Here is a 21,349-nt window from a genome sequence, read left to right on the forward strand (position 1 = left end):
GCGTCATGCGATCGCCCTACAGAATCCAACTGCAAGGTATCCACATACCGGAGTCTCGGTAGGTGCCGTTAAGGACCTGCTACTAATAGCAGGTGGTATCCGTACTGTCCGAAGCTACATTCCGGTGCTGCAGGGCGCAGATGTGTCCTGCGATGAAAGCATTCATGAATCATGAGTCTGAGAAACGTAGTATCATATTATCTGCCGTCGGTGAATTGGGCATCGTTGTCCGTGCCCTTCGTCGGTGAATCGCGGGTTCAATCAATCCGGCCCAGGCCTCTGTCAGGTCAGGCCGACGCGGCGGCGTGCTCTCACAGGGGGTTTACAGTGGCCAGTAGCCTCCACTTGTGGCCGTCCCGAGGCGTCCCGTCCACCTCCCGTGGGCCCATCATGGAACTGAACTGACGTTTTGGAGGCGGCGTTGCGCGAGTAAATCCGAACCACGGGCGGACCAAACTCGCTTCCACCTCCCATCACCGCCTTCGTAATCGCAAATTCGCAGTTTTGCAATTCCTCCCTTGTTCGCGGCCTTCCCCGCGTGCCTGCACTTGATGTGACCCTCGAGCCACCCCATTCCCCATTCTCTTTGTCCTGTATGTATCCCCTGGCCGGGCGGCGCTCGGCCTTGAGGTGCGTGACTCGCACCAGCAGCACCAGTAGCAACGGCAGCAGCGGCAGTGGCAGGGCCTTAGCAGCTGCGCTCGCTACCACCACAAGCACAGCCTCCTGTGCCTCCATCCTCCACCATGGGCCAATACCGCTGAGGCCACGACGACCGAAATCTATATCCGAAACCTTCTTGCGCCAACAGCGTCGTGTCCTCCAGACCTCCTCCAAGCCATCTTCTTGTCCCCCATCCTCGCCCTCGCCATCATCCTCCACCTCTTACTCCCTGCCCATCGAGTCCCGCCCTCTCTTCCCACGACTCCTTCTGGGCCGTAATCGTCGACTACGGTACACCCACCTGCCCGCCATAGTTATGGGTGCCGCGCACCAGACCCGCGACAATGGCGGCGACCATCGCGAGCACCGATCGCACTCCCACGACGACGGTGACGACCATGGCCATTCCCACTCTCACTCCCACGGCCTGGGCGGCCACCACCACCACCACGACACCACCTACCTCGTCTCTAAGAACCGCAACGACCCTGGCGTGCGCATAACCAACATTGGCCTGGCGTCCAACCTGGCCATGGCCGTGGCCAAGTTCCTGGGCGGCTGGGCATTCAACTCCAAGTCGATGATTGCCGACGGCTGGCATAGCATGACTGACCTCGCATCTGACGTCCTGACCCTGGCCACCGTGTCCTGGAGCCTGAAGTCGCCCACGGACCGCTTCCCGCTCGGCTACGGCAAGGTGGAGAGCCTGGGGGCGCTGGGCGTCTCGGGCATGCTCCTCGTCGGCGGTTGCTACATGGGCTGGGAGAGCGCAATCAGTTTGTACGGGCACTTCAACCCCGAGGCGGCCCACGCCATCATTGGGCACATAGGCCACGGGCACAGCCATTCGCATAGTGCGGCTAGCCTGGGTATACCGAGCATCCATGCTGCGTGGATAGCTGCGGGGACTGTGTTGGTGAAGGAATGGTTGTACCATGCTAGTACGTTGTCAAACTTCTTTTGCTGCTCGAGACAACCTGTTGGCTAACTTTTTTCTCTCTTACAGCAATGAAAGTGGCACGCGAGCGGCACTCGTCCGTCTTGGCGTCCAATGCTATACATCACCGCGTGGACAGCCTGACAGGCATCGTAACGCTGGCTGCCATTGTCGGCGCTAACGTCATTGAGAACGCCGGCTGGCTGGATCCGGTGGGTGGCCTCCTCATCTCCATCATGGTCATCCACGCGGGTGCCGGCAATATGGTCGACGCTTTCTGTGAGCTGGCCGACCAGAGCATCGACGACGACGTCAAGCGCGCTGTCCAGAAGCAGGCGCGCGAGGTCATTGCCGAGTTGGAGGCGAGCCACGAGATCGAGCTGCGGGACGTCAGCGGGATTAAGTCCGGGCAGAACTACCTGATGGACCTGGAGATGGCGGTGCCGGGGACGTGGTCGGTGGAGCACGTCCGGCACATGGAGGCGACGATCCGGGACCGCGTAGGCGCCAAGGTGCGCGGTGTGAGGCGAGTCCGCGTGCGGTTTGTGTCGCAGGAGGAACCCGTGAACCGCAAGTTTGACGAGTTTATCACGGACATGCCGAGTCTCACTGAGGACCCGGAGTCGAAGCACGAGGGTGGCCATGGCGATGGCGGCAAACATAGACACTAGACACGCTGTTATATTTTGCGTGCGTCGACTAGCTTCAGAACCATACTTTGTCATATACTGGAATACATGGCGGGCATTTACTTAATATAGTAGGTACTGTTCTAGACTTCGGAGTCTTCGCTCTCCAGATCGACAACCGGGGTGCGGCTCTTTGACATGCACGACTGTGGAGCCGTGGCTACAGCAAAAGATGGTCGACTCCTAAGAGCCCAAGAGCCTAAATCCCGAGACACACCGATGAAGCGCTGTCAATCGTAGATGCTGCTACTCCCAAAGGCCAAGTTTACAGATCATAAGCTTTCGTCATGTAGTTTGGGGCAATTTGCCCCGGTCTTGTGTAGCCTCTTTCGCGCCACTCGTCCGAATGCGCCGCTTCATCCCGTGAGAATATCGGATCTGCCGTATGATCCAGAGATTCGCCTGGAATCCATCCCGCTACAGATCACGGAGAATTGAGGCATCCGAGGAACCGTCGGGGCTGAAGAAGTAATGCCTGACCTTTTGGGATAAGCTCTTCCGAGATCTCAACTGGCTCATGCCGTGTGTTCAGCTGCCATTTCCGCAGTTGTGTATACAGGGTCCGCTCGCTGGTGGTTGCCATGTTATTTTGGTAAAGTGGATTATTCACGTGAAGGAGAGTATCTCGAATTTTAACACCCTCGAGATATAGGTCGCAAATCTGTTCGTAGAATGCTGCGAGGCTGATACATGCAGTTGATCGGGTGATCTTCCACTCGCTGAGCCGTGTTTCCAGGGCACGCATGGTTGTCGGTATACCGCCGTCAGAAACGATTAATTCGTTTAAAAAGCAAGTGTCTAATTAAGAGGCTCACGACGACTTCGGCGGTCAATGAGCATGCCCCGATAGGGCTCTAGATTGGTGCGTGGTGGCATTGTGAATACGACGTACAGGGCTGTGAGCATACCTGGGGTGGGATTTGGTTGTAGGTTCTGTTGTGGCGTGGGATGGCTTCCCCAAGGGCCCAGGGCCCAAGACCCCCATGCCAGCGACAGTGAAGGACTGAACGTCCTGTTCGGTGGACGGCACTTGACAAGCTGACAGGCTGTCAGGCACAGCAATCCCAGTGTCTATCAATCGCCTGTTCTGGAGCAGGACCCCGGTTTTATATGCCCGCCCTGGTTGAATCCCGACATACGGATGTACTCTGGACCCAACCTGCATTGCTTGATGTCAGGGTAATTACCCATTGCAGGCAATAGAGGTCCCCAGAGGCCCAGACCGACATGCTGAAGCCATCGTGACGCTTTGCTCCTTTGCATCTCGCCTCTTCGCGGGCCCCCATTCCACAAATCCATCCCTTCCCCTCCCTTGGCTTCAACTGCAACGAGAAATGCCCCTCACTGACCACACCCTCGCCCTCGCCCCTCGCTCGCAAGGCACCAGCCGCCTCCCCCCGTCCGCTAGGGCAAGCCACCAAGCTTTAAGCGCCATGAGCCCATTGGTAGCTTGAAGCTTTTCACCCCGTTTCCAGACCCTCTTGGGCTCTGCGCTGCCCGTGGACCCTCCGCTTTCAGCAAACGATGAATTTAGGCTATAACCATCTGCGAGGTAATGGCATATGGAATAACGGAAACCTGCGCAGGTCCTGCGAACCGCAGCAGTCTTCGGTGAGGACGGCATGACTAGATCCCACCATCGTGGCCACCCTCACGGGATGCCCGCTACTCGGATACGAGGGTCCTAGAGGGGGTTCCCCCCAACAAAGGGTCATCTGCCAACGAGGCCGCTTCCCCCTCGCCCATCACGTCAAGATGATGTGCCGAAGAGGCTCGTCTTACAAGTACATATATGCAGTGCCAACACCTGGAACGCTTATCTTGAACAAGTGAGCGACTGCTATTAAGTCATAGACCCAGTTTAGAAAAACAGGGTCCTCTTTTCCTTTTTTTTTTCGCCATTGTGACGCCAACCACCAACCACACACCAGTCTACATCGTGACCAGTCTTGGTGGTTCCAGGCGGTGGGCGTGTCGGCTCTTAAACTCTCCACTTGTACCTGACTCTCCTGTGGCATCTCTTTCCCCATTACTCCCACCATTGAATTTCCATTTCTTGTCTCCTATTCCTCGTATCCTCGCTATACTTGGCCATTGGGTCTCGAATAATAATACACTAGACGACAAGTTGCGCATCTTTCTTCATAGGATAGCTCCATCCTCGAGTCGCAGACATCATGGGCTCCGATGGCGGCCCGCTCTACCTGGGCTTCGACCTCTCGACCCAGCAACTCAAGGGTACTGGCTAACAACTCCCCGAGCTCCCTTATACACAGACTAACATACTCTCCATAGCCATTGTCGTTGACAGCGACCTGAAAATCATTGGACAGGCCAAGGTCGACTTTGACGGTGACTTTGGCGCCAAGTATGGAATCCACAAGGGCGTCCACGTCCGCGAGTCCACCGGCGAGGTCTATGCGCCCGTCGCCATGTGGATGGAGTCGCTCGATCTCGTCCTCGACCGCTTACAGAAGGCCATGCCCGTTCCCATGGACCGCATCAAGGGTGTGAGCGGCGCCGGTCAGCAGCACGGCAGCGTCTATTGGAACCAGCAGGCCCCGGATCTACTTCGCGAGCTCGACGCCAGCAAGTCGCTAGCCGAACAGCTTGCGTTGGCACTGGCCAACGAGTGGTCACCCAATTGGCAAGATCAGAGCACCCAGGGTGAGTGCGACGCCTTCGACTCGGAGCTAGGCGGCCGTGAGAAGCTGGCCGAGGCCACAGGCAGCGGCGCCCACCATGTAAGTCAATATCATGGCCCCCCTGATACTCCCAATTCCATTGCTTGAGCACCTTGCTTTGAACCAGGGTTAATACGGTACCTCGTAGCGCTTTACCGGACCCCAGATCATGCGCCAACGCCGCGTAAACCCGGACATGTATGCCCGGACGGCGCGCATCTCCCTTGTCTCCTCATGGCTCGCATCCGTCCTCATGGGTGACATTGCCCCCCTCGACATTAGCGACGTCTGCGGAATGAACCTGTGGGACATTGCCAACCAGCGATACAGTGAGAAGCTGCTCCTGCTCACCGCCGGCGGCTGCAAGGACGCCGCCGCCGAGCTCCGGGCCAAGCTAGGCGAGCCGCGCATAGACGGAGGCGGATCCATGGGCTCCGTGTCCGGCTACTTTGTGCGCAAGTTCGGCTTCAGCCCAGACTGCCAAATCGCACCCTTCACCGGTGACAATCCCGCCACTATCCTTGCCCTCCCCCTGCGACCTCTCGATGCCATCGTCTCCCTCGGCACATCGACTACCTTCCTCATGAACACGCCCGCCTACAAGCCCGATGGCTCGTACCACTTCTTCAACCACCCCACCACCAACGGCCACTACATGTTCATGCTCTGCTACAAGAATGGCGGCCTCGCCCGCGAAAAGGTCCGCGACCAGCTGCCCAAGCCCGAGCCCGGTCCCAACACCAACGGCTGGGAGAACTTCAACAAGGCCGTCCTCGACACGCCGCCTCTCGACGTCGCTAAGGAAGGCGACCGCGCCAAGCTCGGCCTGTACTTTTACCTGCGCGAGACGGTCCCCAACATCCGCGCCGGCACCTTCCGCTTCTCCTGCAACGCCGCCGACGGTTCCGACCTCCGCGAGGAGTCCGAGCGCTGGCCCGCGGAGACGGACCCGCGCATCATCGTCGAGTCGCAGGCGCTGTCCATGCGCCTCCGCTCCCAGAACCTGGTCCACCCGCCCGACGCCGAGCGACGCCTGCCGGCCCAGCCCCGTCGCATCTACCTCGTCGGCGGCGGGTCCCTGAACCCCGCCATTGCCCGCGTCATCGGCGACGTCCTCGGCGGCGTGGACGGTGTGTACAAGCTCGACGTCGGCGGGAGCGCGTGCGCCTTGGGCGGTGCGTACAAGGCGCTCTGGGCCATGGAGAGGAAGGACGGCGAGACGTTCGACGACCTCATTGGCAAGCGCTGGAAGGAGGAGGGCTCGATCGAGCGGGTCGACCAAGGCTTCCGCGACGGCACGTACCAGAAGTACGGAAACGTCCTGGGCGCATTCGAGTCCATGGAGAAGGAACTCCTCGCTCAGGAGAAGCACCAGCCCAACGGGCATTCGAATGGTTCGGCGCATTAAGCAGATGATGAACATTGACAGAAGATGGGGAAAGAGGGGGTCGTAAAGGGTATCTATAATCATCTAATGGCCGGTAGGCGGCCGGTATTATCTAACGTACTTGCTCATAAAGCGTCTGTGGAAATCGGAGCGAATGAGGTCCTGCACATCACGTCAATATTCATGTTGTACAGCAGCGGATTTCTGGATTTTGGGGAGATGGGAGGGATGATAAGGGGAAAGGAAAAAACGAATAAACAGAGCTCACTCACATTGACAAACTCCTTCTTGCCCTTGTCTTCGGTTCCCCGTGCCTGGTTCTTGAATACCACGTCGTCGTCCCAACGGCGCTTCATCGTAAAGTCTTGCTTGTTGAGTAGAGGGTTTCCCAGGGCGATATCTCGCTCCCGCGTCTCCTCCTCTGCCTTGGCTCGCTCTTCCTCCTGTGATGGCTGTCAGTATCGTGTGCCTACTTTGGGATAATCCTGACGGCTTACCTCTCTCTTCTTCTTTTCCTCGCGCTCTCTCCTCACTCTCTCAAGTTCGCGCTGCAGCTCTGCGTCCTCATCGTCCTCATCGCTATCGTCGCTATCACTGTCCTCCTCCTCCTCCTCGCTCTCGTCATCGGCGTCAATTTCTCTTGTCTCCGCTAATATGCGCCGCCGCTTTGCCTCTAGATCTTCTTCCACTCCCTCAGCTCCATCAGGCGCAATTTGATGCGGCCGCTTCACACCTCCCGCGGCAGCTCCGGTTGACTCGTCATCGTCGTCGTCGGGGATGGGGGCGCCGCCCTTCTTCTTAGAGAAATGAGCAGATTCGGCTGCGAGGAGCTCCGCAGCAAGGTCGCGCGTGTCGTCGTCGTCGTCCGCGTCGCCGCCTTGGCCAGTTTTGCGGTACTTGAGCTGGGTGTGGGCTGGGAGAAGGCGCTGGTGGTAGGCCGGTCCGCGGAGGGCTTCCTTGCCTCGCGCCTGGGTGCTATTAGATCTGAAATCGGCAATCCAACGAGAAGGAATTGACTCACAGGATCAAAGGTCGGTCTATGAGCGGTAGTCATTTTTAGTTACCGAAGCGTCGTTGGAAGTTGTGGATGAAGAGGAAGACTGCTGCGTCGTTGAACGGTGATGGAGGCAACGCACTGGTTTCACCGCCCGGCAGAATTTTTCAGCGACATCAGTTCAGCGTTCCCGATCGCCCCACTAATGCCAGCATGAAATGGAAGGCGCTTAGTGAAAACTATACCAGAGCATTCATTCACAGACAGAACCATTCGCCATGCCTCGAGAAGCTGAGCCATCTCTCAGTGAGAGAACATTTGTTTCGAAAGCTCTGGAAGAAGGGCTGCGCTTAGACGGCCGGAAATTTGACCAGTGCCGACCTGTCGTTCTCACCTTCGGTGATGAGTATGGCGTTGCAGATGTCAAATTTGGCAAGACAAGGTGCGCCACTCAGATGCTACAATGGATACTATTAAACTGCTAACTGGCCTACTACAGAGTCCTTGCCAAAGTATCAGCTGAGGTGACGGTGCCGTACACAGACCGGCCCTTCGATGGCATCTTCACAATCACATCTGAACTGGGCCCCATGGTGGCGCCCTCGTTTGAGGTGAGCCGGCCGACAGAGACGGAGGTTCTCCTCTCTAGACTTCTGGAGAAGACGATTCGCCGATCAGGAGCTCTCGATACCGAGTCACTGTGCCTCGTTGCGGGCCAGAAATGCTGGTCCATCCGGGTCGATCTCCATGTCCTCAATCATGACGGCAACCTCCTCGACACGGCCTGCTTCGCCGTCGTCGCCGCCCTGCGCCACTTCAGGAAACCCGAGACTACGATGGAGGGAGAGACGCTTACGATATACACGCCCGCCGAGCGAGAGCCGGTCCCGCTTAGCTGGCTGCACTCGCCGTTCTGCGTGACATTCAGCTACTTCGGCGAGGAGGGCGACACGGTCCTGCTGGATGCGACGTGGCTGGAGGAGCAGCTCCGCGTCAGCAGCTGCACGTTCAGTTTGAACAGGCATGGGGAGATATGTCAGGTGTCGAAGCTGGGGGGAACAGCTATTGACGCGCCGATTTTCGTCCAGTGTGCTCAGGTGGCCCTCGACAAGTCCAAGGAGTATACGGAGCTGTTGGAGAGGAAACTGTCAGAGGATGCTAAGGGGAGGGACAAGGGGGGCCTAATGGCAGAGCTCACGGCGGAGAACGATAGATGATAGTGGCCTAAGTAAGAGAAAAAATAGTACAAAAAGAGAGGATGATACCCCTATGTGTTAAGACTACCAGTATCCAGACTATTGAGTGCTGGGTAAACCCGCCATGACTATCTATACCAAGTCAAAAACTGTTCTGAAGCGAGATAGGAACTCCGATCCCTCTCGCTCACCCGCCCATGCGCCGATAGAGAAGAAAAAGAGGGCAACCCGAATGTCATCATATCTCGTGACCCATCCAAAATTCTAACATGCTGATCCCGACCTCATGCGGAGAGGCTCGGGGCTACCTCATGACGGGTGGCCTCGACTCCTTATTCCACTGAACGCGCGTGCGCAGCCACTCGACAGCCTCCTTGACGCCTTCGCCGGTCAGGGCGCTCATGGACAGGACTCTCGAATCGCGGATGCTGGCGCCCTTCTCGCCCTCCATGACCTTCTTGACCAGCCCCTCCTTGATGCGGATCGTCTCGACGCAGTCCTCGCGGTCCTGCTTGTTGGCCAGGATGAGCAGCGGCACGCCCTCGGTGTCGGAGTGTTGCAAGACGTCTTCGAGGACGAGGCGGCACTCGTCGAGCCTGCCGCCGCCGTGCTCGAGGTTGCCGTCGCCAATGTCGGTGCTGTCGATGATGAAGACGATGGCATGGCAGCTGGAGTAGTAGCTCTGCCATAGATTACGCAGCGAGAGCTGGCCGCCTACGTCCCACAGCTTGAGGTACATGTCGGGGAGGGTGATGGTCGAGACATTCTGGCCGACGGTGGGGACGGTGCGCAGCTTGGGCTCGGGGCCGTCCGGGCGGAATAGCGCCTTGACCTGCTCGTGGAAGGTGGTCTTGCCGGCGTTGTCGAGACCGAGGAGGATCACCGAGTACTCTGTAGGGGATGTGAGCGGATGCGCGAGGGCTGGGGGCCGCGCTGGTGATGCTGACCGTCTTTGCTCGTCGCATAAAGGTAGAGGCCCTTGGCAAGGTGGTACATGATGGTCTAGGCCGTCGCAGAGTAGGTAGGGGTTGCTGCATGCATTTGGAGAAGCGAGCGCCTCGAGATGTCGAGTTGTAGGAAGTTCCAAGTCGGTCGCGGTGGGAGATTATGGTATGGTTCGGGATGCGCCTGGGAGCGGGAAGCTGGAAGCTGGACCCCCGGAATGGGAGGGCCCAGCTTATTTGCTGTGCCTTACTAGTTGGCACATACTTGTACTTATCCCAGCGACCACAACGGAGGACACGAGGTTGGCCGTTGACTTGGAAACAGTCGGTAGGGGAAAATGTTTATGCATTAGATAGCATCGGCATTTTCTCATGCTCAATACTCCTGGGTTACTGTAACCTTGGCCGGCCGTGGCTTTTGATTAGATACCCGCGAGGGTCATCTCGTGAATCCCCGACACGAGAGTCGAGGTTAGGTGCTTATTGGCACGGGTGGTAATATTATGTAGGATAAAGTTCAGCCCTCAATCGTCTTTATCCGTCCCTGTATCAACTGACAGCAGGGAAAAAACGACGCATCAGGATGGTCACGGCGTTTCGTCTAATATTGGTGCTGCGTAGACAACCAATAGCCTTGTCGCCTCTAATCTCAACGCCCAGAAACTGTCCGCGTAATTACTAGTAATAGTACGTACTGTAAGCTTGTTGCTACTACCTAATAGGCAGTATTCCTAGCTGCAGTGGCCTCCCACCATGACATCCACTACAATCCAGGGCGCATCAGCCATGATGCCCAGGCATGCGCCACTGACCCGGACATGCTGGATATCTTTCCTGCAAGCTGGCACTTCATCTTTCCCCAACCTTTCCACCCGCTCAACACCCACGAATCGCGACAGGCCTCCATCGTCTTGACTGTTCTTCCGACCGATTGTTTGAGCGACCATTTCCGACTGCATTGCCTCGCCCGATTCATGCCCCCGGCATCCGCGCCGTGAGGCTCCCCATCGAGCTTCATCAGACCGCCCGTTCCTCCGACTTTCGCTCATCATCGCGTGGCCTCCGCCATGTCGCTTTCCAGAAACATCGCCGATATGGGCATGGAGCTCATGCGTACGTCTGCCCCAGAGCCGGTAGCGGCCGTACGTCAATTAGGAATAGCATGCTGATGGTCAAACAGGGCGTAGTAGCGACGAGGACGATGCCGACCCCGAAGGTACGTCGACGACATCTAGGACGCGCGCCATCAGAAACTCGATCCCCTAGAGGTCTATACTGACATTTCAATAGAGGGCGACTCGGCACAAAAGGAGCTCTTCGCGGCCTGGGCTCTCTTCATCTCCATCATGCTGCTCATTGTCGCATTCTTCACCAGCTACCTGCTGCAGCAGAAGAAGGTCACAGCTGTCCACGAGACCGTCATCTCCATCTTTGCAGGTTCGTGGCTATTTCCCCAGTTCCGCCTCCGCCCCCCCTCATCTCTAATCGCTGGCTCTAGGAATGACGGTCGGTCTCATCCTCGTCATCACCCCAGGCGACTCGATCCGCAACCTCATTAGCTTCGACTACCAGATCTTCTTCAACCTCCTGCTACCCCCCATCATCCTCTCCTGCGGATACGAGCTGCACCAGGCCAACTTCTTCCGCAACATCGGCACCATCGTCACCTTTGCCTTCGCCGGCACGTTCCTCTCCGCCGTCGTCATCGGCCTGATTTTGTGGCTATTCACCAAGATCCCTGGATCCCTCGACATGACCTTTGTCGATGCCATCTCCGTCGGCGCAACCCTCTCCGCTACCGACCCTGTCACCATTCTCGCCATCTTTAATACTTACAAGGTCGACCCTAAGCTATACACTATCATTTTTGGTGAATCCATTCTTAACGATGCCATTGCTATCGTCATTTTCGAGACGGCCCAAAAGTACAACAAGGGTGAGGCCGATAGTTACGGTATCCTCAGCTTCTTTGAGGCTACGGGCATCTTCCTGCTCGTCTTCTTCGGTAGCTTGATGATTGGCGTCATTGTAGGCGTCGGAACTGCACTCCTTCTCAAGTTCACATATGTTAGGCGTTTCCCTCAGATCGAGAGCTGTCTGATTGTTCTCATTGCCTATGCGACGTACTTCTTTTCTCATGGACTTCACATGTCTGGTGTGTCTTCCCCCTCCACTATTCATATGCGCCAGAGCTGACAGAAGCCTCAGGTATCGTGTCTTTGCTGTTCTGCGGTATTACATTGAAGCACTATGCCTATTTCAACATGTCAAGGCGTACACAGCTCACTACAAAGTTCATCTTCCAAGTCATGTCACAGCTGTCGGAAAACTTCATCTTCATCTACCTGGGCTTGGCCCTGTTTACCGATAATGCGCTCCAGTTCCAACCCCCTCTCATCATTGTTACCATTTTCGCCGTTTGCGCTGCACGCTGGGTCGCCGTCTTCCCCCTGTCTAAGGCCATCAACTGGTTCATTCGATACCGTGCGAGGCGCAGAGGCATGGACGTCGAGGATGAACTGCCCTACAACTACCAGGCTATGCTCTTCTGGGCTGGTCTTCGCGGAGCTGTCGGTGTGGCGCTGGCCGCCCTCCTCACTGGCGAGAACTCGTATGCCCTGAGAGCCACTGTGCTCGTTGTCGTCGTGCTCACCGTCATCATCTTTGGCGGTACCACTGCGCGTATGCTCGAGATCCTCGGCATCCGCACCGGCGTCGTCGAAGAGATTGACAGTGACGACGAGTTCGACATCGAGTCCTTCGGCGCGGGCCTCCATGTTAAGCGCTCCGGCTCTGCCATAGGATACAACCCTCGTCAAAACGGAACCATGCCCCTGAACAACCTCGGGAGACAGGGCCACGCTAGATACGCTTCTGGTGCTAGCTCCCCTGCTATACGCTCCGCCAGCATCAGCCGTCAGAACTCGAGCCTACGTGCTGGCGAGTTTGAGCGCGCTGAGCTGCTCGGCCGCCCTGGCAACGGCGAGGATTCGGATTTGGGTAGCGACATCGATACATCGGATCTCCCGCCCCCTGCCCGCCGCTCGCCCCTCCCGCGCTCAGGATCAGCACCCCCGCCGCAGGCAGGTAGCGCATTCATGAGCCCTGCTGGTGAGCCTTCGAGCCCAGGCACTGGCGTTGCCTCACCAGGCATGCCCTTCACCGCTACGGGCGCCATCCGGCAGCTCTGGGCCGCCGAGGATCCAGCGGGTCTGTTCAGGCAGCTCGATGAGGACTACATCAAGCCCAGGCTGCTACTCCACGGAGACGGCAACAGGAGTGGTAATGGCAGCAGTAGTGGCGGGCCCAGTTAGAGACAAAGACGAGAGTAGAGAAGGAGAAAGAAGGGGAGCCTTGTTTGTTATCTAGAACTGTACAGGATGTATATGAGAGAAAGCAATGACACAAGCGAACACGGTACAAGGGCAGGCAATACCCGGATTTACATGCTCGCATAGCTGCTGGCGTTTTCTGTTCGGGTGGTATAGACTATTACTAGTATCCGTACTTCTTTGAAAACATGAAATTTGTCAAACACAATTGACTGGGTGGGCACAGATAAGCTAGTAGCTGTTATATTTTACTTCTTTTAACTTTGAGGTTTATTTTACGCCACTTTGCGGGCGAATATTTGCGCCAAACTCGAGCCTGTGTTTGTGACTCGATGTTTGGATCAAATGCTTATATACATCTGGATTGCTCTGCAGAGTGCCTCTTCTCGCCCCCACTCTAGGGACTTATAGGCAGTATTTACAAGGCAGCCCCCTACCGAAATTCCATCAGTCCTTTAGGACTTGAGTTGCGCAACAGAGGGACCTTGCTTCTGAGCTGCCACTCCCTGACCATCCGTTCCCCCCATCTCAGGGCTCCTGGACACCATGAAGCTGTTTACTTGGACGTTTTAACACAGGGACGGCGCTGATATCGACACAAGAAGGTGGTTAATGTGTGGCTTATTGTGCAGCCCCAGGCGTTGCCCCTTCGCTTGATTGCCTGTGGTGGGACGACTGACCCGGACTGGATGTAGACTGAGCTGCTGCCTGCTGCTGCTGCTGTTGTCTGAGAAGGGCTGCGTATTGGTGAGGGCTTGTCGTGGTGGCGATGTTGTTGGCAATTCCATGCTGCTGGCCGGCGGCACCAGCTGCTGCCGACATTGCGCTCTGACGCTGCTGAAGCATGGCGCGTGCCATGTGGTCCATGGCCATCTGGCGGGCAGTCTCGGGCTTCATGCTAGGGTTCTTAGCTCTGAGCTGAGCTTCTAGTTGATTGATATGGGCGTGGAAAGCCGGTGGAACCTGAAGAGGGCGGGACCCTGGGGAACCGGCGGCCATGAACAGGCTAGCCGCTGGGCTAGTATGGCCGTTGGCGCTGGCGTTATTGAACGAGGTCATCATAGTTTGACCATTATTCATGAAGTTTTGGTGGTTGAGACCGTTCGTACCGTTCACACCTCCATTTACTCCGCTGACGTTGTTCACGCCGACACCGTTGACACCGTTAGCCATGTTGGGGGGTGAGTTGTGTTGACTTGGAGGACGAGGGGTCCCTGGGCCACCGCCCTGATGCTGCTGCTGATGCTGGTGAGCTTGCTGATGCTGGTGTTGGTGAGCTTGCTGCATTTGAACAGCTTGTCGCTGTTGCTCTGATATACGCTGAGCTCGCATCATCATGGCTGGGTCAGGCTGCTGTTGCTGGTGACCAGCCATGGGCATTCGCTGTTGAGCGTGCATGCCCTGCATCTGACTCTGCTGAGGGTTCCCATTACCCATGGGCGCATTGGGAGTAGCACCCAGTGGCGATGGTCCGCCAGCACCCGCCATGCCGTTTGGAGGCGCTTGCAAGGGCACCCGCGCTTGAGCCTGCCGTATGGCGTTACCGCCTGCTGCTTGGTTAGGGCGAGCCGCCCCGCTGGCTCCGCCGACATTAGGATGGGGACTGTTCTGGGCAGGATGCAACCCAGGTGTACCTGGTTGGCCCTGCGCACCTTGGCCTTGAGCTCTGGCTTGCATCAAAGCAGCCTGGACGAGAGGACACGTTAGCGCAAAGTTCAGACCCAAACGTGGGGACAAAAAATGGGACCAAGGCACGAAAGTCGTCGTTACTTACACGTCTATTCGCGTCCTGCCGGTGAGCGAATACAGCCATCTTCTCAGCCAAAGCCTGGTCACGCTCCCAACGTAGTAAACTGTACTCCCGAGGCGTCTTGTTCGGCCGTTGTGCTGGACCTTCGGTGTTGTTTTTCTTGTTTGCCGCATTCTGTGCCGCGTTATGCTGCTGCTTCTGAATTGTCGTCTCGCGCTTCTTTGCCAGCTTCCTCATGGCGTCGATGAGGGTCAGGTGCTTCTGGTTGCGGCGTCTCTCAACCCGGATAGGCGTGGTCTGTCTCCTCCTGATCGGCGGGGTTTGGCCTCCCGCTGCCGTGGCTTGCTGAGCCGCCAGTTGATTCTGCATAACAACACGTTGGGCCGCCTCGATCCGATTATTATAGGCCTTGAAGTACTGCGTCTTTTGCATATCAGATGGTAGACCCTCAAGATTAATCCATCTCTCAAAACACTCCCATGGCGTCCGCCTTTCAGCTCCTGAGGAGAACATTGATTTGCTTGTCAGCATGCTTGAGATGAGTGGCCAGTTGTATGAATGCTCCCGAACAAGACTGCGAAGCTCGTCATCCTCCGCAAGCGTCCACATAGACGGATGCCGACACTCATAGAAACTCTGGCCGGGCATTGGTTGATCTGTGGGTGGACGGAACTGATGTCCCGCGTGGAGTCGATCGCGAATGTGCTTCATCTCTGGTCTAAATAGAGAAACTTCGTCTGTACTCGGCGGTAATATGTCATGTTGAGAGTTTTGTTCGCGGCCAAAGACGACATCACTGTCGTCATCCGAGCCCTCATTGTGGTAGTTGTATCGGCTTCTCTTCCGTGGCGGGCCCTCTGAAGCCAGTTTCATCTGTCCTTCGACGAACTTACTCAGGGGTAGTGCAGGTCGGCGCCAATGCGCATCAGGGTCGAAGTCGGGGGTGATGGGGTCGACCCGTGGGACTTTCAGAGGGGATGCGTACATGGGAAGTTCGCCCAGCAATTCCTCTGCAGCTGCTGTTCTTCGCAACCCAAACACCACATCATCCTCTTGCAAGGCAAAAATCGCCGATGGTGAGATCGTCTCTGGGAAGACATCGCTGAGCTCTTCAGCATTCAAAGGTGAGTCAACATCCCCGGGAACAAGGTCAGGCGTCGGCTCATTATCTGGGTCATCCCCCTCTGCGTTCTCCGTCATCGTGACATCCTCTGCTGTTGAAGGCTTTGGCGGAATCATGGCTGGTACCTGCATCGCTTGTCGCTCCTCGGGAGAAGCCTCGCACCAGTCAACGCACGCTTGAGCCAGATTTCTTGCCACCGCCATCCTCCATTTGCGCTCTTCTCGGAAGTCGGTCCGCATCCACTTCATCTCCTTGAGAAGCAGATCCGTGTGTGACACAGGGCGTAGGGGTTCTGGACATCGCTTTGGTTGTCTGAGTGTCCATTTATCGTTGTTTTGTAAATGATACACTCGATGTAACACCTTGCAGGCCTGGTGGTCCTGAATGGCAAGGTTCGCGTCTGACGTACCGACAGTCTTGTTGGCATGAAAGAGGATCTTTTCCAGTGGCTGCATCCAATTCGAGCTTCTGGCGAAACCTTGGATGAACAGTGGCGTGTAGTAGTCATCAGAGGGGTGGATGGTCTCCTTCGGGGTCCCGGCTATGGCCTTTTCGTCGATTCTCTTGGGCTGTTTCCCAAATAATACCGTTGAGACCTGGCCCTTAGCCCGTTCTTTCCGGCCGGATGACACACGTCTGCTTCGGGAGGTTGGAGATTGAGATGTGGAGGTAAGGGGCGTGAGTTGGTTCTCCAGATCTTTGGATATAAAAGGGCGATCAAAATTGCCGGATTGCCTGATTGGGCCCCCAACTATTTCGTTGACAGATTTAGGTCTCATAGCTCCAGATGATACCCGGGTCACAGCACGCTGGGGGGGCTCGGAAGCTTCTTTCTGAGAGAGCTTGGTCGTAGCGGGGGTCGAGGGAGCCTCAGCGGGGGCAACGTTCTCATTGCGGGGAGCTGGGGCCGAAACAGGCGCAACAAGTACTTGCACCTTTGGCTCATCGACAACCATTCGTTCAGGTGTGTCCTCGCGACTGTCGGGTATCTCCAGCTTTTGCTCAGATTCATGCCGACTTGAAGCTGCTGCAACAGGAGCTTCCGCCAGCTCCTCAGAAGCATCCTTTGGCTGGGGAGGAGCTTCGACTTTGGTAGAATCGGGTTTCTGGGGAACCTTGGCTGTTGCATCAGTCGCATCAGCGCCTACATCGGGGATCGATGCGGCGGCACTTGACTGAAGAGATTCCTGCAGAAGTTGATCCTCGGCTGACTCTACGACCTCTGCGCTTGCAGCCTCCTGGGCGTTGGCGCCAAGTAAGTCGCGCCGCGCATCCACACCAGCTTCCCGAGCTTCCTCGCCGTCCTTCGCTTCGGGAAGCTCACTGAATATCGGTCCTGCATTATCCGGGCTAGTATCGGTCGATGCATCGTGGACCACGGGTGTTGTCGCACTTGGAATAGTAGATTCGGGAGATGACGGAGCTTCGGCCGTGCGCGGGATGTCTGTCGAAACTCCGTTTCGAGGCCCGGTCTCTTCTGCTTTCGTTGAAGGAGTCGCGATAGCAGGTTTATCCTTCTCGGTCTTCGAAATCGTTTCGGTAGTGGGCTCGGTACCAGTGTTTGGCGAACCGTTGGTCGCTGGTGGGAAGTTGCCTTGCGCCGGTGGCTGCTGAGTCGGAACCATGTCACTAATTGGTTTCTCCAACCGGCCATCACTTGTGGAAACTGGAACGGCTTTCGGCGGCTGCGTTGTTGCCGGCGTTGCGTCGGTCGTCACGGGCTGCTTGTCGTCTGTAGGCGCAAGCGCTGGCGCTGCTGGTGCAGCTGGAGCGGCCGGGAGCGCTGGAGCAGCTGGAGCGGACGGCGCAGACGGTGCAGTTGATAGAGGGCGCGCAACGGGGGCCGGGGGGCCTTTTTGTATTGGTGAAATTAACCTCGGAGGGGCGGAAGCTGGAGTCACAAGCTTTGAGGCTGGTTGGGTGGGCTTGGGAGGCTGGCTACGTTGAATGTTTTGCGACGAGACATTGCGCTTTTGTTGTTCTAGGGCCGGCGGGAGTGTGCCCCCGGGTGCTCCATATCCTAGAATCGCAATCGATCGGTGCAGGGTGTTCAGCGACACAGGCTGGTGCGGAGGAATCGTCTGTTCGTTCAGTTTCTTGCCTCTGCAATGGTGTTAGCGGGCCGTGACACAGCGACCCGAGCAGCAGACGCGCCGCCGTGGCCGAAACAATTACAAGGATCAATTGTCCCAACATACTGGAATATTTCATTGGCTTGCAAGAAGTGTCCCTCGGCCGGTGTCGAGGGGGGCGCGTCGGGATTTGCGAAGGCATCGTGGGACTGACTGTCCGCATGTGTCGCGACCGCGAACACCTCGCGCAGCTTCCTCTTCCGTGATGCTACGATTGCACTTGAGGGTGTTAGCACCACAAAAATCATATCACTTCAATCATAAATTTTTTCTCTATCGAGCGATATGCAACTCACTTGTTTTGGCCCCTCTTGGAGTGAAGTAGCTTCGACAAGTCGGTGAGTCCGACCTCACTCATAGCATCGACGGCGGCGACATCCGTTTACAGGCGAAACGGATGAACCGGGCAAGAGGCTGGGACCGCAGGAGATGAATGAGAGGCACGAGGTGATGAAACGGGTGGTGGTGGCCGTGATGCTGATGGATTTGTGCTCTGGGCTTCCAAGGGGATTCGAACGATGTCGCCGGTGATGGGTGGTCAAATTTTCGGGGGTTGGCGGTCGGGGGGGTTTCACAGGTGCAAGTGCAGCCAAGGCCAAACTCCCAGGGCGGCGACGCCTGCACCAAGCATGCAGCTCTTGCCGGGCTGGCCAACGGGCTGGGCTTCAGTTGAGGGGGTGCAGCCTGCAGCCTGCAGGTGCGCCCGGGCATGTGGGAGGGAGGAGCCTGCCTGGGCCTGGCCAAGGGCCTGCAAGTGTGGATCAGCAACAGACCATCCACGGCTTTGGCTCGGCCTAAACACTGTGCGTATTTCGGGTGCTGAGGCGTTGTTCACACCACCACACCACAATATCACCGGAGGCGGAGGGGCGGTGGCTGGGCGGTGGGATAAATTCCTTATCTTTCTGGACGCGTACCCCTAGCTCGCACTGTGGAGACACACCTTCATCCCATAGAGTTTGCTCGAGTCAGGCGGTGCACCACCAATATTGTGCTGGTGCCGTCAGTGACCGAGCACAGTATGGATACGGGTTGCTAAACCCAGCATCTCGCCCTTTTCCCGAATAGGTTTGGCGCGTCTCCCTTTTGATTGGATCATCTCCCAACCATGCCTTCCTTGCTTTTCCCTTGACGGACAATGGACGGGTAATGATGGCGTTGCCTCGCATGTCGTTTGCAGACAGAATCACCAATAACCAGCCGATCTGTCCTTTTTTACCCAATACAATACGACAGATGAACGTATTTCTCCGTACGGCTGCACTTACTCGTAGGAATAATAGTCGTGGCCCGACATGAAAGATGAGCGATTCTATGGCAACTGATACAAGATACAGGCTCTCTGTATTAGGGCTCCTACGCCTGTATGCGGAATCAAGGTTCATTCGGCCGTCTCGATAACACTTCCTGCATCCCAACCTCAAAAGGGGCGCTCTCGAATCCGGTTTCATTCGTAGGCTTCAATTCTCCGACGCAACTGGACTGGGGCAAGAGACGGGCACAGACCACTGCCTGTTCCCGCTGGCCTTTGGGATGGCCGACTGCTTGATGCATCTCACGACGAGAACCCGACCGCACTCATCAATTCAGATCCTGTTCTCCACACTTCAGTCTTCGCCTGCTTGTCGCAGCTCTAGTTTTCCAATAGCACGGATAAAGACCTGTGCCATCTCGACGGCTGCCTAACTGGAGACCGCGCCATATGGCCCAATTACCATTCACAAGGGCATGATGCATATAAGGCAGGTAACAGCTATCATGCCCATGGCTGCCTCACCTAGATCCCGTTCTCAGCATCGAGTGCTATTACATTACATCCATAAGGATAGAATATACACTAAAAATTAAAACGCTTCCTTACGTAGTGATACGGGGCGCCTAATATTGAAGTTCATTCCGAACGACCCTTATATGGAAGCAAGATCATGGTGTAACTTACACGCTGCAAATGAATGCAGGTGTGGTGGTTGAGGCTCACGTCACATGCAACTCGTTTTGGAGATGTGCCTCCCAACACGCCACAACAGGTCCCTGCACCAGCCACAACAACATCAGCCGCGCTCTGACGTACAGATGCCAACCTAGAATCCAACTGCTTCGACAATCTTTCTGACCTCTCTCCCAACTCCATACTCCCATCCACCACGCGCAGGCGCACCAGCACCACAGAATGTCCGATCCTAGCAAGGGTCGCATTGCCATAAAATTTGGCAGCCCATCCACATCCACCACAGCCAGACCAGGACGCTCAAAACCACCGCCACCACCCTCCACCCTCGGCAAGCGTCCGCGCGCCTGGGACGGCGGCAACGATGCAGACTCGGACTCAGACGGTGACCGCACCCACGGGCGTCATGAGGCCATCACCGGATTTGGCGCTGGCGGCGCCGAGACGAAACGACGCAGCCGCGCGGACGACAAGAAGAAGGAGTACGTGATTGCGAGGCAGCCGAACCGCGACTGGAGGGCGGAGATGAAGGCCCAGCGAAGGGGCAAGAATCTACTACCAGAGGAAGCGCGACGGGCGCGGAATGGTGAAGCTGTCGAGACGGCGCCGGCAGACCAGGACAGCGGTATCAAATGGGGCCTCACAGTCAAGGAAAAGAGAGAAGAGATCAAGGACGAGCCAGAGGTGAAGAAGGAGGAAGAGGACAAGGAGGATATCAAGCCAGGCGATGTCAAGGTCAAGACAGAAGAAGACGCGGAGGAGGAGGATGAGAAGAAGAAACCCACCTTACGGTCCGCTGATGATGAAGCCTTGGACGTGCTCCTAGGCCGCAACCCCACAGATAAACCCACCTCCGTGATCCAGCCCACCGAGACGGATGCCTACCTACGCGACGTGCAGACCGCAGGGGAGGCCTCGACCCTTGCCGATTACGAGGCCATGCCCGTTGAGGAGTTTGGTGCCGCGCTTCTGCGCGGCATGGGGTGGGACGGCAAGGAACGCGGCACGATGCGCCACACGCAGGTCAAGCGGCGGCCCAACAGGCTAGGACTCGGTGCCAAGGAACTTAAGGAAGCGGAGGACTTAGGCGGCTGGAACCAGGGAGGCGGGAAGAAGAGATCGAGGCCACGTTTGGATGAATACCGGAGGGAGGAGACCAAGCGGAAGGAGGCGAGGGGGCGAGAAGACAGTTATAAGCGTGAGCGGGAGAGGGAGCGGGAGAGGGATAGGGACAGGCCCCGGGATAGAGATCGGGACTATGACAGGCACAGGGATCGTCATAGAGACCATGACCGTGAAAGGCGCCGTTGAAGAGGATACGGTAGTCCAATTGCTTAGACTTGATGAGCACACGCTTAGGATATATCGGGATTTTATGCTTATACCAGCGAGAGGTTAGGTATGGGGGGCCAAGACTGCAACACGTATACTACGTACTATCAGGCCGAATCGACTGTCGTGTCTTAAATACAGGGAGCATGGGTAGGAGAATCTGGCATTTTCTTGGCATTCTTCGTATCGTAAGTTAACCAAAAGCAACAGCATCAACAAACAGCCTACAAACTCCACG

The 21,349-nt window shown here is 56.7% G+C and overlaps 8 protein-coding genes across 8 annotated transcripts; 5 read left to right on the forward strand and 3 right to left on the reverse strand.

The window, feature by feature from the left end:
* Positions 1-979: 979 nt before the first annotated feature.
* Positions 980-2,271, forward strand: MMT2 (cation efflux family-domain-containing protein; the record flags this gene model as incomplete). The annotated part of the gene is made up of 2 exons (XM_083197611.1): positions 980-1,604; positions 1,670-2,271. The coding sequence occupies 2 exons, from the start codon at positions 980-982 to the stop codon at positions 2,269-2,271; spliced, it is 1,227 nt and encodes a 408-aa protein (XP_083047079.1).
* Positions 2,272-4,466: 2,195 nt separating this feature from the next.
* ACO1O0_008248 (xylulokinase) lies at positions 4,467-6,381 on the forward strand (the record flags this gene model as incomplete). Its single annotated transcript, XM_083197612.1, has 3 exons — positions 4,467-4,527; positions 4,585-5,033; positions 5,122-6,381. The coding sequence occupies 3 exons, from the start codon at positions 4,467-4,469 to the stop codon at positions 6,379-6,381; spliced, it is 1,770 nt and encodes a 589-aa protein (XP_083047080.1).
* An 87-nt stretch (positions 6,382-6,468) lies between these two features.
* On the reverse strand, positions 6,469-7,414 carry CWC15 (Pre-mRNA-splicing factor Cwf15/Cwc15; the record flags this gene model as incomplete). The annotated part of the gene is made up of 4 exons (XM_083197613.1): positions 6,469-6,522; positions 6,633-6,803; positions 6,858-7,328; positions 7,382-7,414. 4 exons carry the CDS (start codon positions 7,412-7,414, stop codon positions 6,469-6,471), a joined length of 729 nt encoding a protein of 242 aa, XP_083047081.1.
* Positions 7,415-7,632: 218 nt separating this feature from the next.
* ACO1O0_008250 (exosome non-catalytic core subunit RRP45) lies at positions 7,633-8,571 on the forward strand (the record flags this gene model as incomplete). The annotated part of the gene is made up of 2 exons (XM_083197614.1): positions 7,633-7,796; positions 7,854-8,571. The coding sequence occupies 2 exons, from the start codon at positions 7,633-7,635 to the stop codon at positions 8,569-8,571; spliced, it is 882 nt and encodes a 293-aa protein (XP_083047082.1).
* Positions 8,572-8,854: 283 nt separating this feature from the next.
* On the reverse strand, positions 8,855-9,546 carry ARL3 (Arf family GTPase ARL3; the record flags this gene model as incomplete). The annotated part of the gene is made up of 2 exons (XM_083197615.1): positions 8,855-9,441; positions 9,498-9,546. 2 exons carry the CDS (start codon positions 9,544-9,546, stop codon positions 8,855-8,857), a joined length of 636 nt encoding a protein of 211 aa, XP_083047083.1.
* Positions 9,547-10,561: 1,015 nt separating this feature from the next.
* On the forward strand, positions 10,562-12,808 carry NHX1 (bifunctional K:H/Na:H antiporter NHX1; the record flags this gene model as incomplete). The annotated part of the gene is made up of 5 exons (XM_083197616.1): positions 10,562-10,607; positions 10,675-10,710; positions 10,785-10,931; positions 10,993-11,649; positions 11,703-12,808. 5 exons carry the CDS (start codon positions 10,562-10,564, stop codon positions 12,806-12,808), a joined length of 1,992 nt encoding a protein of 663 aa, XP_083047084.1.
* Positions 12,809-13,447: 639 nt separating this feature from the next.
* eaf1 (RNA polymerase II transcription elongation factor SpEAF) lies at positions 13,448-18,189 on the reverse strand (the record flags this gene model as incomplete). Its single annotated transcript, XM_083197617.1, has 5 exons — positions 13,448-14,512; positions 14,601-15,991; positions 16,109-17,802; positions 17,898-18,050; positions 18,128-18,189. The coding sequence occupies 5 exons, from the start codon at positions 18,187-18,189 to the stop codon at positions 13,448-13,450; spliced, it is 4,365 nt and encodes a 1,454-aa protein (XP_083047085.1).
* Positions 18,190-20,001: 1,812 nt separating this feature from the next.
* On the forward strand, positions 20,002-21,090 carry ACO1O0_008254 (DExH-box splicing factor binding site-domain-containing protein; the record flags this gene model as incomplete). Its single annotated transcript, XM_083197618.1, has 1 exon — positions 20,002-21,090. The coding sequence occupies one exon, from the start codon at positions 20,002-20,004 to the stop codon at positions 21,088-21,090; it is 1,089 nt and encodes a 362-aa protein (XP_083047086.1).
* Positions 21,091-21,349: the final 259 nt, after the last annotated feature.

The sequence above is a fragment of the Amphichorda felina genome (assembly GCF_050947745.1).
Source record: "Amphichorda felina strain 45539 chromosome Unknown scaffold_8, whole genome shotgun sequence".
NCBI classification, from domain to species: domain Eukaryota; kingdom Fungi; phylum Ascomycota; class Sordariomycetes; order Hypocreales; family Bionectriaceae; genus Amphichorda; species Amphichorda felina.